General features: G+C 39.7%; 1 protein-coding gene across 5 annotated transcripts in view; it reads right to left on the bottom strand.

Annotated features, from left to right (window-relative positions):
- ADGRL1 (adhesion G protein-coupled receptor L1) overlaps positions 1 to 13,097 on the bottom strand; it is a 141,535-nt gene that overhangs the window by 30,579 nt on the left and 97,859 nt on the right. The window contains exon 3 of one of the 5 annotated variants that reach the window (XM_087709726.1): positions 6,699 to 6,744. The exons of 3 other annotated variants lie outside the window; for them this stretch is intronic. In XM_087709726.1, coding sequence (XP_087565852.1) covers positions 6,699 to 6,744 — 46 coding nt within the window. Of the gene's footprint in view, positions 1 to 4,618; positions 5,298 to 6,698; positions 6,745 to 13,097 lie in introns of those variants that run through there. One more of the 5 variants, XM_087709725.1, reaches the window with a different exon arrangement.

The following is a 13,097-nucleotide window of genomic DNA, read 5'->3' as shown; positions in this document are numbered from 1 at the left end:
AAGACAGGGTGTTTTCCTCTTCCTCTGAAACAGACTACTTTTAAATCCTGGGGACAGAGAGCTGCAGATTAGCACAGGGACTGTCTCCCTTCTGGAAATAAGAGCTTACAGAATTATAGCAGAAGAATGCCATTCATTACCCAAAGCTTCTGCTTCCCATATCCTGGGTGCCATTTGAGCAACTTATCAGCCAGGTTTGATTCGAAGCAGCAAAGGACATGAGGCAAGTGCACATGGCAGAAGGTGGAGGAGTGAAGTGACAGTGGGGGGGGGGGGAGGAGGCTGGGCAGGGGGGGAAAGGAAACCCCTCCCTTTCACCCACACCCCAATTGGCTGCCCGCAGTCTTGGGAAAAGCCAGGAGGAAAAAGTTTGAAAGGAAGACAAAAACAGGCCAGCATTCTGCAAGTATCTGCCTCTGGTTAGCTGGAGCAAGGCTGGGAGGAAAGAAAAGCATTTAGTGGTGGAAGGAGAGGTGGAGTGGAGTGAGGAGAGCAGGAGTGCAGCAGAGAATTCACCTTTCCATTAGAGCACATTGTTACTAAGCAGCTACAGAGAAGACGTTGGAGCAGTCAAACCAAATGCAAATTGTAGGGCTTAAAGGCTGTAAGATGTTTCCATTAAGAAGACCCAGGACTATATTGCTCTGGTGTACAAGTATTGACATATTGGTACACGCCTAGGGGAAACTGGATTGTCAGCAACCCAGCTACTGCTGGGTGCTAGCTTATAGTTTCCACTGTTAAAAGGTTCCCCCCCCCCGCCCCAGCTCTGTAGTCTCAATGGCATTTGGGCTTTGTTATAGCAGCCCTAAAGTATCTGGCAATAGTTTTTGTGGATACAATAGTGAATTCTCTGCTCTCCCAGTATTATATCTGCACAGTTGCTATGAAATGCCACAACACTCCAGATGTAGCAAGTCTTATTTGAGTTGGGCATAACTTAGATTCCACATCAAACCATACCACCACACACTTGGAAGTAGATGAGATACACCAACAGCCTTAGAAATGATTTGCAAATAATCCAGGAAGGAGATTGGCATCAGTCATGGAGGAAAATAGCATTTTTGTCAATGCCAGCTCTCATAAATATTTATAAATATCCCTCCCACGGTTTTCCAGATTCAGGCAGAGCTTCAGTGCAAATGGACAGAAATGCATTTCATATCCATTTTTGCATAAAGGAGATTAGGTTGGGATTCCGACCATACCCTGTGCCATGGTCTAAAAAGTTTAATTTTCTTCAAAACCAACGGGTTTTGAGCTTAAGAGGGTGATGGACTTTTTTTTCCCAATGGTCACAATCGCTGGATAACTCCAAAGGGAGCAAGCAGGGCTGAGTCAGCAACCTGGTGATTTCACTCTTATTCACGGTGTTTGGGTCTCCATGGTGATGTTGTGCTGCATCCTACTTAGTAATAATAAATAATTCTGATTAATAAATATTCTGCCTCTTGAGCTCATTTGGAGAACTAGTATAGGGAATGGAAAAGAGGTATTCACAGTGAGTAATAATGAGTGTAGAAGAGGGCTGAGCCAAGGCTTTTCTGATGTAGGTGACTATACTTTTATTATTATTTTGTCTACGAAGGCTGCAAGGACTATGACCAATAACGCTGTGATGGCACCAGAAATGTTCAGCCTGATTTTGAAGAATGAAAGAAGCAGGCTTTATTAGAGTTGACGATGTCTTTTAATGCCCAATAAATGTGTTATTTTTCCCCTGGAGGGTCAACGTATCTATTTTGCCCCTTCCCCTACTGTAAAAAAAATGCTGATGAAATTCAGTTTTATGACCTTGGGGGTTCTAAGGGAAGGAAAAATGAGGTTGGAGTAGCCACATACGGCCCCCATGTTGTTCATCCCCTGTCAAAAATAAGGATGCTGGCTACTATAAACCTAACTAGTAAACATCATTCTTTCCTTGAGAACTGGAAATAGTTCTCAAGGAACCAGGCTGAGAGAGATAATGGTGATTTGAAAGTTACGTTTCATATTAGAGCTATAATGTGCCAGCTAGAGATCCAGTGTTTACATTTTAACTTTTTAAGTACTCTTGTGCAAAGATTGCATTGATATAGCAGGCCAAGGAAGACCATCTGCAATTTGCCTATTCACGTTTAATTAGGAAGAAGGAGAACTTATTTTGTCTCAGTTATTGTCTATCAGGTGTTTGAAGATCATCTACTTAGTCTTTTCGCATACGACGACAGAGCTATTATTTGATCTATAGTGCAGTGGAAATGCAAAGTGACAAATGGGTTTACCACTGTATGGCAATGAGTCAAGGAGGAGAGAAGCCAACTAGCCTAGATGTTAATGACAAGGACTGTTAAAGATCCCTGTAGTGTTTTCCGTTGTGAATCACCAGACAAGAACTGCTTAATGGGAAACAGTTGGATTCTACAGCACTGCATGATGTTCCTTGTATTAGCTATCAATCTCTGTCTAATCTCTGATTTTCAAACTTTTGTCATAGTGAGTCCCTCTAAAGTCAAGAGCAAACTTATTCAAGACTCACAAAGTGTAAATTAGGACAATTTCTGTGGTTTTGCTTTTACCCACAAGGGTTTTAAGACTTAGTTCTCAGGACCATGTTGCATCAAATTGGCTACTAACACAATTTTTACTTTCATATTGGTGATACCTGTATTCCACAAAACACTTTTTATATGTTTCAAATGAAGATCACTTTTACTCTCAGAAATGTTATCGATTTTTTTTTTGGCATTCATGTCAGGAAAAAAAAAACACCAAAACCCTGGAGCATAATGTGAGAAATAACTGCCTACATTGCTCCTGTTGTAAAATAAGTCTAGAAATGAATGTTAGCCAGAGAGGATTCCATAGCAAGGTGTATGACTTGTTAAAGTTAGCACTCACTGATCATGATAATTTCCTCCAATATTTACTATGGACTTTTCCCTTTTGCTAAGGAAATAGTTTCTCTGCTTATTATTGGCAGGGGCCATGTTGGATTTCCCAAGCTGGAGAATCTCCTCCCTACTATCATCCCCAGAAGATAAAAGCAGTCATGTGGCCAGGGACCCATGTTATATCATGCCCAAATCCAACCAACTTTCCCTGCAAAATGATGGTCATGCGTCAGGGAAATAGTTCATAATTGGAAAAGTAGTCATAGGTGAAAAGCCAGAGTCTGAACCTGTGAGCTCCAATAGACATGGGTCTATTGACTTCCAGCACTTGAAATCCTCTCAGTACTTATTAATGGAACTTTACGAGTATCCTTGTCTATAGAGTCTCCTTCTAAGAGATACATTCAAAGGAAAGTTGCCTTTAGTCTATAAATTCCTAACCAGTCTTATCCAACTCAACAGTATCCAGATGTGCTGAACTTCATTTGCCGTTGTTCTGATTCAAGAAGGCCATTGGAATGGTTGGCTGGTCTACATGTAACTATCTAAATATTGTGTCACTATTCTGTCGTGCATTGCACATTGTGTTTTCCCTTTCTTTCAAACAAGACTGTCAATTATAGGGTTGGAAATGGGCAGATTGCCTGGAGCCATTCTCCGAGCCTGCTTCTTCAAAACGTGCAGCTAAGTCCAAGTAAGGACACTACAAACTTGAAGAAAAAGAGGAGTCTCAAGATCAATAACTACTATGAATGTCATGATTTACAGTTTTATGCTTTTCTTTGGAGCACTCACAGATGCACATCCTTATATCAATTGATGCTTATAAGAACAGCTGGACCATATTTAAAAGTATACTTCCAATTTAATGAAGCTTATGGTTTGTGTTTCTTGTGCATTTGGGTAAGATATTTGTTTGCACATGTGTATTTTTACATATATGCAAAACATTCACTCAAATGCATCCAACTATATTGTTCTTCATGTAAAAATATCTACATGCCTCTGTAGGTACCTACAGATGGTCCTCAACTTATATATAATCATTCATTTAGTGACCAAAGTTACAACAGCACTGTATAAATGACTTATGACCATTTTTCACAGGTATGTTTGTTGCAGCATCCCCATGATCATGTGATCAAAATTTGGATGCTTCACAACTGGCATGTATTTATGACAGCTGCAATGTCTCGGGATGATGTGATCACCCTTTCCGACTTTCTGACAAGCCTAGTCAATGGGGAAACCAGATTCACTTAACAACCGTGTTACTAACTTAGCTGCACTGGTTTTTCTTAACAACCATGGTAGAAAAGGTACAAAATGGGATGCACAGCTCACATAAGAACTGTTTTGCTTAAGGACAGAAATTTTGGGTTCAATTGTGGTCATAGGTTGAGGACTACCTGCAAGTGAATGTATTATTTTCACCCATCAGACTGGAGATGTCGGCTGCAATATAATTTGACCTGAATGATGGTTTGTTTTACTTGAACATCATTTTCAGTTTCTTGTCCCCCACTTTGAAGCTAAGGAACCTGAGGATGGGATAGCATGGGGACACAGAAGAGACGCAAGGATTTCAGGGCTCTAATCTTGCCTCCCTGCTCTGAACACCTGCTTGGCAACCTTGCCCCGAAGCAGCTTCCTGGACCTTCACAGGTTCAGCTCAGCCCAGTTTCCCATCTGGGTTGGTGGGGTGGGATGGATGACTCCTGGCACAGGGAGGAGAAACACACCATTAAAGAATGAAGCGCTGGAGAGGGAGGGGCAGCACAAAGCGTTAACCGGTTCCGATCCCTCATGGATGGGGTAGTGCCGGCTCAGCCTTCTAATTCGGGATGGGGGCAACTGTGTTCTGGGGTTGGGGGAGAAGATGTCAGAAACAGAGAAGGAAACCATCAGTGAAAAACCACATCCAAAAACCATGGAAACCTGTGGAAAAGAAAAGTATAAGTATATGCCTCCATCCCCAATCTTGGGGAAAAATTCCAAACCAATGTAGTTGGGGGGAAAAACGTGCTTTTAGAACAAACTAAACAGAGAGAAAGAGAGGGGAGAGAGGGGGAAAAGAAAGACATGGTTTGGGTAGAATCAAGCCTGGCTTTTTAGTTGTACTACCTCGCAATTAATTGGTTGAATTCCTAGATCTAACTTGACAGCTCGTCTCTTGTTCAAAGAGGCTCATTGCAATTGTGATTTCAGATTTCTTACATTAGGTTAATAAATCTAGTCAATACGACACATTTAGTGACCCCCTTCCTTCATGCACCATCCCCATCTTCCCCCAATAACAGACAGAGCCAATGATCATGACTGCAGCTTTCTTTAAATTAAAAAAAAAAGCAGAAATGGAAAAGAATTTTTTAAAAAACACAAAATCACCCAGGATTTGATCAGGAATTAAGAAAAAAGAAAGGAAGGAAAGAAGGAAGGAGAGAAGAAAAGGAGAGAAAGAAAGAGAAAGGAAGGAAGGAAGGAAGAAAAAGAAATATGTACAAAAATTAAAAATGCTCACATTGAAGTGGTTAGTATAGCACAGTGGTTCCCAAACCTGGCAACTTTAAGACTTGTGGACTTCAACTCCCAGAATTTTCCAGCCAGCAGAGCTGGAGAATTCTGGGAGTTGAAGTCCACAAGTCTTAAAGTTGCCAAGTTTGGGAGCCACTGGTATAGCAGAATAATTGACTGCATACATATTCTTACTTTGGGCTTATCTGATTTCCATGTCATCTTGATAGGTAAGGCTCACCAAAAAGAGAAAAAAGGCTTTTCAAGCCAACTCTGAGTATATTCGCAAGGCAAGTAAGCTCAATCTGAGATACAGCTTGGGAATTCTCATCAAAGAACTGTACAAGCTTTGAGTGAAATTTCCACTGAAGTATGGATTACAAATGAAGTCATTAACACTCAGCTTTAGCCACACATGATTCACTTTGCTTGTCAGAGCATAGCGAAGGATGAGTTTATCCTTGCTTAGGATGATGCCTAGCGTCAGCATCTATTCCTTAGGAAGTATACTACTAATTGTAGAGTTCCTCAACCTGGTGGTATCCTGACTAAACTACAGCTCTCATCATCTCCGGTCACCATAGTCAGGGACAACCCACACTTCTGGAAGTTGGGGAGAGGCTCCAATGCGTAAGAAGCGCAAAAGAATATCCCCATTGCACCCAATAGTGGATTAAAAAAAAACCTATCATTGCAGGAGAGCAATTTGAGGCTGAACACGTAGTTTGGGGGAAGGAAAAAAGGCCCCATTGATTTGCTGAATATAGGATCAAAAGGTATGCATAACATCTGGGATCTTGTTGAATGTCTAAACCCAAATGGCTTCCATAATGGTAACAATGATCAATGCATACATGTAAAGACTTTTTTAAAAAATACATAGGAAGCCCAGGAAGAAGTGTTTGGAAATGCCCAAATTGAAATCAAAGCATGGGGATTAAATTTAAAAACAAACAAACACCTATTGTTCTTTTGTAATTTCAAAAAATTGTAAGTATAGAAAGAAGAAAGAAAGAAAGAAAGAAAGAAAGAAAGAAAGAAAGAAAGAAAGAAAGAAAGAAAGAAAAGTGGTTGAGGTAGGCCAAGGTACCCAGTTGGTTGCCATGGAAACATGAAGAAAGGAGCAGAGAAAATCAGTTGAATGATAAAAGACGCAGGCAAGAACGGTTTGGAAAAGTGTATTTCCCCTGAAGGAAGCAAAACCAGAGAAGGACAGGCATCGCCCAAGCATTCATGGTGCTTCCCCTCCACATGTGAGCACGGAAACATGGAACGTTTGGCAGGGCTGTTGTTAGATGATGGCTTTACCTCCTTTATTTGCTGAGTGGCTGTTTAGTGATTGGCAGATTTGTTTCTAGAGAGGATGCCAATTGGAATTAGTGAGACCAAAGAAAGAAGAGGAAGGGAAGCCAAGGGGAGGGCAGGTGGGAGGTTAGGAGAAGACGGGGCAGGGAGAAGAGGGAAAGGAAGGTCACATTAAATATGGCCACAGAGAAAAAAAAAAACAAGGTGCTGGGTTAGGGGTGGGGTCAGTGGTAATGTTGTTGTTTACCTTTCTGTTCCACTTCTACTTTATGCATCGAAGGGAGAGAAGAAAAAATATATTGAAAAAAAAGGTGCAAGAAGGAAAAAAAAGAGAAAAGAGATTAAATTCCTTTTGTTTCTGCCCCCCACCCTAAAAGTAACCATTTTTTTTCTTCAACTGTCCATCTCCCACCCTCCCCAATCTTCCCACCAGCCCAACAAACACCAGCCCCTCCCGCTTTGGAGTCACATCAAGGCAGAGAGTGTGTGGGGTTTGCTGGGGGAGGTCTCCCCTGGGTCTCCCCCTCCTGACCGTATCTGAACAGTTTGAGATGTGCGGGGTCCTCCTCCCCACCCGCCCTTAAACTTGGTGCCAGCGACATTGCCCTTCAAAAGAAAAATCAGAAATCAAAACCAACCAGGAAGGACAACAAAAGAAAGAAACACAAAAGGGGGGGTCTGCTGGGTGGAAAGCATTTGCAGGAGGAAAGAGCAGAATTGGGGAGAGAGAAAGAGTAAGCAGAAATATGGAAAAGGGAAAGAGTAAGACTGAAAAGAAAAGAAAAAAAATCCCCCAAATCTTTACTTAACGTCTATGGAACGCATACCCCCAACCTGACCACAGACATGCACTACCGGTTCGCCTACTCTAAATCCAACCAAAACTAGTCGTCTGTAAATTATAAATCAATATACATTTCTACATGTTAGTATTGTTCCTATATCCCTTTTCCTCATGGCGTAGGACCAAATAGATTGCCAGTCTATTCCTTAAAATGAGGGGCAGACTCTATGGCAGTGTTTCTCAACCTTGGCAACTTGAAGATGTCCGGACTTCAACTCCCAGAATTCCCCAGCCAGCATTCGCTGGCTGGGGAATTCTGGGAGTTGAAATCCGGACATCTTCAAGTTGCCAAGGTTGAGAAACACTGCTCTATGGGGTATTTTTTAAATGGGTCTCACCACAAATACATCAACAGCAAATTTGTTCTGCCCAAGGGAAGGTCATAGTATGGAATATATTGCAGTCACCATTCCAATTAGTCCTGAGGAAGGGGCTTAAAACCCTTCTACCTGTACCTTTTGGGGCTTTCAAGTCAATGTTGACTCCTGGTGACTGCAGTTTTCTTGGCAAGATTTCAGAAGTGGGTTTGCAATTGCCTCCTGTCTAGGGATGAGAGAGGGGTCTGCTCCATGTTCACCCAGCTGGCTTCATGCGTAGGGCGGGGCAAGATTTCAGAGTCTCCCAGTTTTTGCCTGGTTCCCTTATGTCTGCATTAAACCGGCTTTCACCTGTAACTTTAAACTTCTGAATTTAACCCTTGTTTTAGAATTTTTAAACTGTTCAGAATTACCTGTTAAATGTATACTTTTGTAAGTTGCTGAGAGCTCTTAGAGGGGCAGCATCTAAACGTATAAGTATAGCTGTAAATAAACACATTTTCTGCAGTTTTGTAGACGTTGAAGTCCACCATTTTTTAGGGTCTAACTAATGTTCTGCTAACTTGGAAGTAGCTGTGAAAACATTCTAGGAAGATCCATCCCTCAATCTAGGTTAGGGCTTTATGAAGGCATTCTGCCATTCAGTTACGGTTTCTCAACTTCATAGCTAGATTAAAATATCAAATCAGAGGTTCACGTTCAAAATTAAACAGTTACTAGATTTTCCAATTCTCATGCCAGGTGTTTCTGATAAAGGGCTTAGAGAATCTCTATAAGAAATACCCAATCTTCAATGGACAAATGGAAGATTCCGAAGACTGGCCTCAAATAGAAGAGATATGATAGATGGCAGGTGAATAATTTAGAAAGTAGTCATATAAGAAGAGCTGGGAATCTGGGAGTTCTACCACCAAAGCCAACTACATGACCTTGGGCCATTCATTTTCTCTCAGCCCTAGAAAAGAGACAATGGCAAAATACTTCTTAAAACCCTTCCCAAGAAAGCTGCAGGAACTTGATCAGGCAGTCTCCAAGAATCGGACACAACTGAATGAAATATATACATATGCATATACATATATGTGTGTTTCTTTTTTCTTGTTGAAGAAAACAACAAACACACACACAATTCAACTGGTAAAAAAACAACGCATATTAACAATTCAGATTTTCAAGAAATATGGACCAATTTTCTGGAGTTGATCAGTTTACAACATAATTTTCCAGGCGTGTTTTATTGTCATAATTATAATGTTGCATTTATATTATATTGTTAATATCATAGTCTGTATATGGTTTTCTATTAATTAGTTTAACCTAACAAAATATATAAGTTAAGGTCTGTCAGGCCTCGTTTCTTTAGATACATTTATTCTCCCAAAATCAGATCTAAAGCAACATACATTGGAGTGGTGACTTCTGAATAATCTATAGAGTAATCTACATATATTGTAATATCAATGTTACACAGGACAAAATTAAGCAGATATATAAGAAGGAAATGTCAGAAGTAGCATGTCTTTACTCTCTGATGGAATTTTTTATAATAAGAAGCAGGAAGCAAAAACAAGAGTATAGTGCTATAAGGAGAGCTGTGGTTTGAATGAAGTTGAAACCTTTCTGAACTCAATATAAATTATGGCATACAGTAGCAATCACACCAAATCGTGATCTGAGCCCAATAGCAACTTGGGTCTAATTTAAGCTGCAGTTCAGAGTGTAAATAAAGGGTAGCTCTATAGTGTGGCAAAGGCAAGACTGGGCAACACAAATTCATAGAAAATTTGTCCCAATTATCTACTAGTCATGATATCTAATTGGAACTTCCATATTTAGAATAGGTTTATCTCTAAAGTTTCTTTGCGCTTTCTTTTAATGTTTTGACTGTGACCTTTATAGAAATATCTGTAATTAGATCTTTCTTTCTGCTTTATATAGTCTACTATCAATAAAGAATAAAATTTGAGTAAAAAGAAATATCGAAATAGTAAGATTACTGGAGATGAACTTTGTCTTCAACTGCAGAAAGATGTATAAAGAGCACTTTCATAAAATTAACAAAGTTGCCATAAGCAAATGGTATAAATATATACACACAGGAACACAATGGAAATTTTGCTAAGCAAATGCAGGTCATGCTAGTACTATCCAGGGAGTCTACCAGGACATGCTCAAGGCACAGACTAGAGTTAAAAAAAATTCCCAGAAGAAAGTAATGGCAAACCATTTTCATTGGTTGCCAAGGAAACTATATGGACATGCCCATGAAATCATCAGAAATTAAAGGAGACTTTACATTTCACAATCCAAAACTTCAGGGAACACTGTATAAGTCCCAGATGGCTTGGCAAAAGTTATAGAATAAGATAAATTATAATTTCTTAGTACCTTCAAGTTCTGTTTCTATAATTCTCCAAATTATCTTTTAGAGAGATTAATTTTAACTTTTCGGTGCCTTTAGCATACATTAAAATTTTAACATTAACAGAGAGGATTTTTTTTTATTTTTCAATTAGTGAAACTCTGGATCAGACTTTACCAATGTGATATCCTCTGTAAGAACTAATAATCCTAACTCATATGACCATTGACAATATATTACAGATGGGTGTTGTAATCCATTGCATCTACTGGGTGTTAGCAACTCTCTGAATTGCTAAAAATACACCAATGCTAATGGTCAGAATCAGCCTATGCAGTACATGACATCAAATTTACTGATCATTTACATCATGAATAAAATAATGAATAATAGCAAAAGCATTTAGACTTATATACTGCTTCATAGTGCTTTACAGCATTTTCTAAGCAGTTTACAGAGTCAGCATATTCCCTCATAATCCTCATTTTACTGACCTCGAAAGGATGGAAGGCTGAGTCAACCCTGAACTGGTCAGGATCAAATTTCTGCAAGTGGGCAGAGTTAGTCTGTAGTACTGCATTCTAACCATGGTGCCATCAGGGCTCCACATAATATAAGTGGATTGCCAACATGTTGTAATTCAGAAGATTAGAATTTCTTCCCAAAATTTATGAGAAGGCTTATTAGATACTTATTATCTATTATCTATTATTTATGAGCCTTATAAATACAAGTTTTACCGCCTACTGCCAATTACCTCCCAAAGACCCATTAGATCGCACAGGGTCAGCCTCCTCCGGGTTCCGTCTACTAGCCCAGTGTTTTTCAACCTTTTTGTGCAAAGGCACACTTTTTTCATGAAAAAAATCACAAGGCACACCACCATTAGAAAATGTTAAAAAAATTTAACTCTGTGCCTATATTGACTATATATAAAGTAATTTTCCCACGGCACACCTTACACTATGTCACGGCACACTAGTGTGCCGCGGCACAGTGGTTGAAAAACACTGTACTAGCCAATGCCATCTGGCTACGACCCGGGGGAGGGCCTTCTCTGTTGCAGCTCCGGCCCTTTGGAACGAACTCCCCGCAGAGATTCGGACCCTCACCTCTCTCCAGGCCTTCCGAAAAGCCGTTAAAACCTGGCTGTGTCGGCAGGCCTGGGGTTGATGAGCTCCCTTCCCCTCTCGACAGGTGTGGTTGTTGGCTATCTTAACTGCTTGTCTTGTATTTATCTGTTCCCTTTCCCGTTTGAGTTGTTCGCCGCCCTGAGTCCCTGTAGGGAATAGGGCGGCATATAAATAAAACAAATCTCAATCTCAATCTCAAGTTTGTTATATACATAAAGGAATGAATCTAAATTGTGTGAATATATGTATGTAAACAAGGATACAAGGAATGATGGTAGGACAGCTGAAGCCAGCAGGATCTTGAAGCATCAAGAAACTGTCACTCAGATGAGTTTAAAATTAGCTAATTTATACTAAGCCTATGGAACAGAGGGTCTCCAAAATTAAAAGACAACCCTTTTAGGAAGTCAAACAACAATTGACTGGCACTTGGCTAACACTGCAGATTTTTGTAAGAAAAAATATGCCTAGACATCTAATTTTGTTGCTGGAATCAACTTTAAGAAGGAGATTCCAGTTCTGGATTATCAAACCAATCAAAAGTGTGTGTGTGGAGGGGAAGGAAGGTATTTCTGATCCTTAGGTTAACCAAATTAACACCATACTTTACTGCCTTTAAAAAAAATGATATAAAACCAATTATACATTTTATATGTTAAAAAACATGTGCAGCATTATGGTATTAAAAGGAGATCCGGTAGACGAAGTTCCTAAGTTCTCACAAAAGAACGTAAAGAACCACAATTGCGTAAGTCGCAAAAGCCTACACTATTTGTCGCCTCCATTGGCAAAGGACATTTCTGGCTAATTGGGTCCCAAGGTTGACCTATGAGAACCACTTCCCGGGGTTTTCCAAGAATTACGCACCACTAGCTCCCTAGTCAGAAGTGGAATTGGAACATTGGAAGCCTAGAAGAAATGGTCTGAGTGAAGAAGATCAGGATAAAAGGAGACTGCATTTGCAAGTGCTCATAAATAAGGACAAGTAGATTGCAGCTAGAGACAGCAAGGGCCTCCAATTTTGCCAACACATAGATGTGAGCAGAGAATCAATGAGGAAAAAAATAGAATGATGAAGACTTGTTCTATTAAAATAAATCAACCCAGAGCTCTTTAAAGAAACATGGACTCTGCAGCAAGTCTTAAAACTTTCCTCATATATCTAGTCACTTTGTACCTACGCTATTGTTTATTTCAGCAATTAGTTCCTTTGTTAGCTGCTCTTGTTACTACAAGAACATTCCAGCACTTCTATTGTACCACACCATAAATCTACTGCTTTTAGTCCTACTGTCATTGGCCACTGCAACTATTATTTGACATTCTATGGAATTATCGAAGTAGCTGAAGCCACTTAAAAGTCCATTTTATCTTCACCTGTTTTAGAACACTAATAGGCAATTCAAGCATACTTCCTTTCAATTCTTTATAATATCTTTTTTTCTTATTCTTTTTTTAAAGTGATGCCAAAAATTGAACATGCTCCTCTAAATCTAATGGAACAGTATAAGTATTATTTCCTGACCCCTGCTAACAAACTGAGCCAAAATAATTTTAATAATAATAATAATAATAATAATAATAATAATAATAATAATAATAATCTTTTAAAAAGTGAGTTCAATCTAAACCAGGGGTGTCAAACTCATGGCCCGTGGGTCAGATGCATCACACACTAGCCACGCCCATTCCCGTTTTAGCGAAGAGGGAAAAAGTCACGATATGTCACGTAGCGATGTGACAATA

This window comes from Thamnophis sirtalis, unplaced genomic scaffold, assembly GCF_051295495.1.
Source record: "Thamnophis sirtalis isolate CommonGarterSnake01/CBP01778 unplaced genomic scaffold, rThaSir2_p1.2 scaffold_3, whole genome shotgun sequence".
NCBI lineage: Eukaryota > Metazoa > Chordata > Lepidosauria > Squamata > Natricidae > Thamnophis > Thamnophis sirtalis.
The sequence above is the reverse complement of the archived record's forward strand: the minus strand, read 5'-3'. Positions and strand labels throughout refer to the sequence as shown.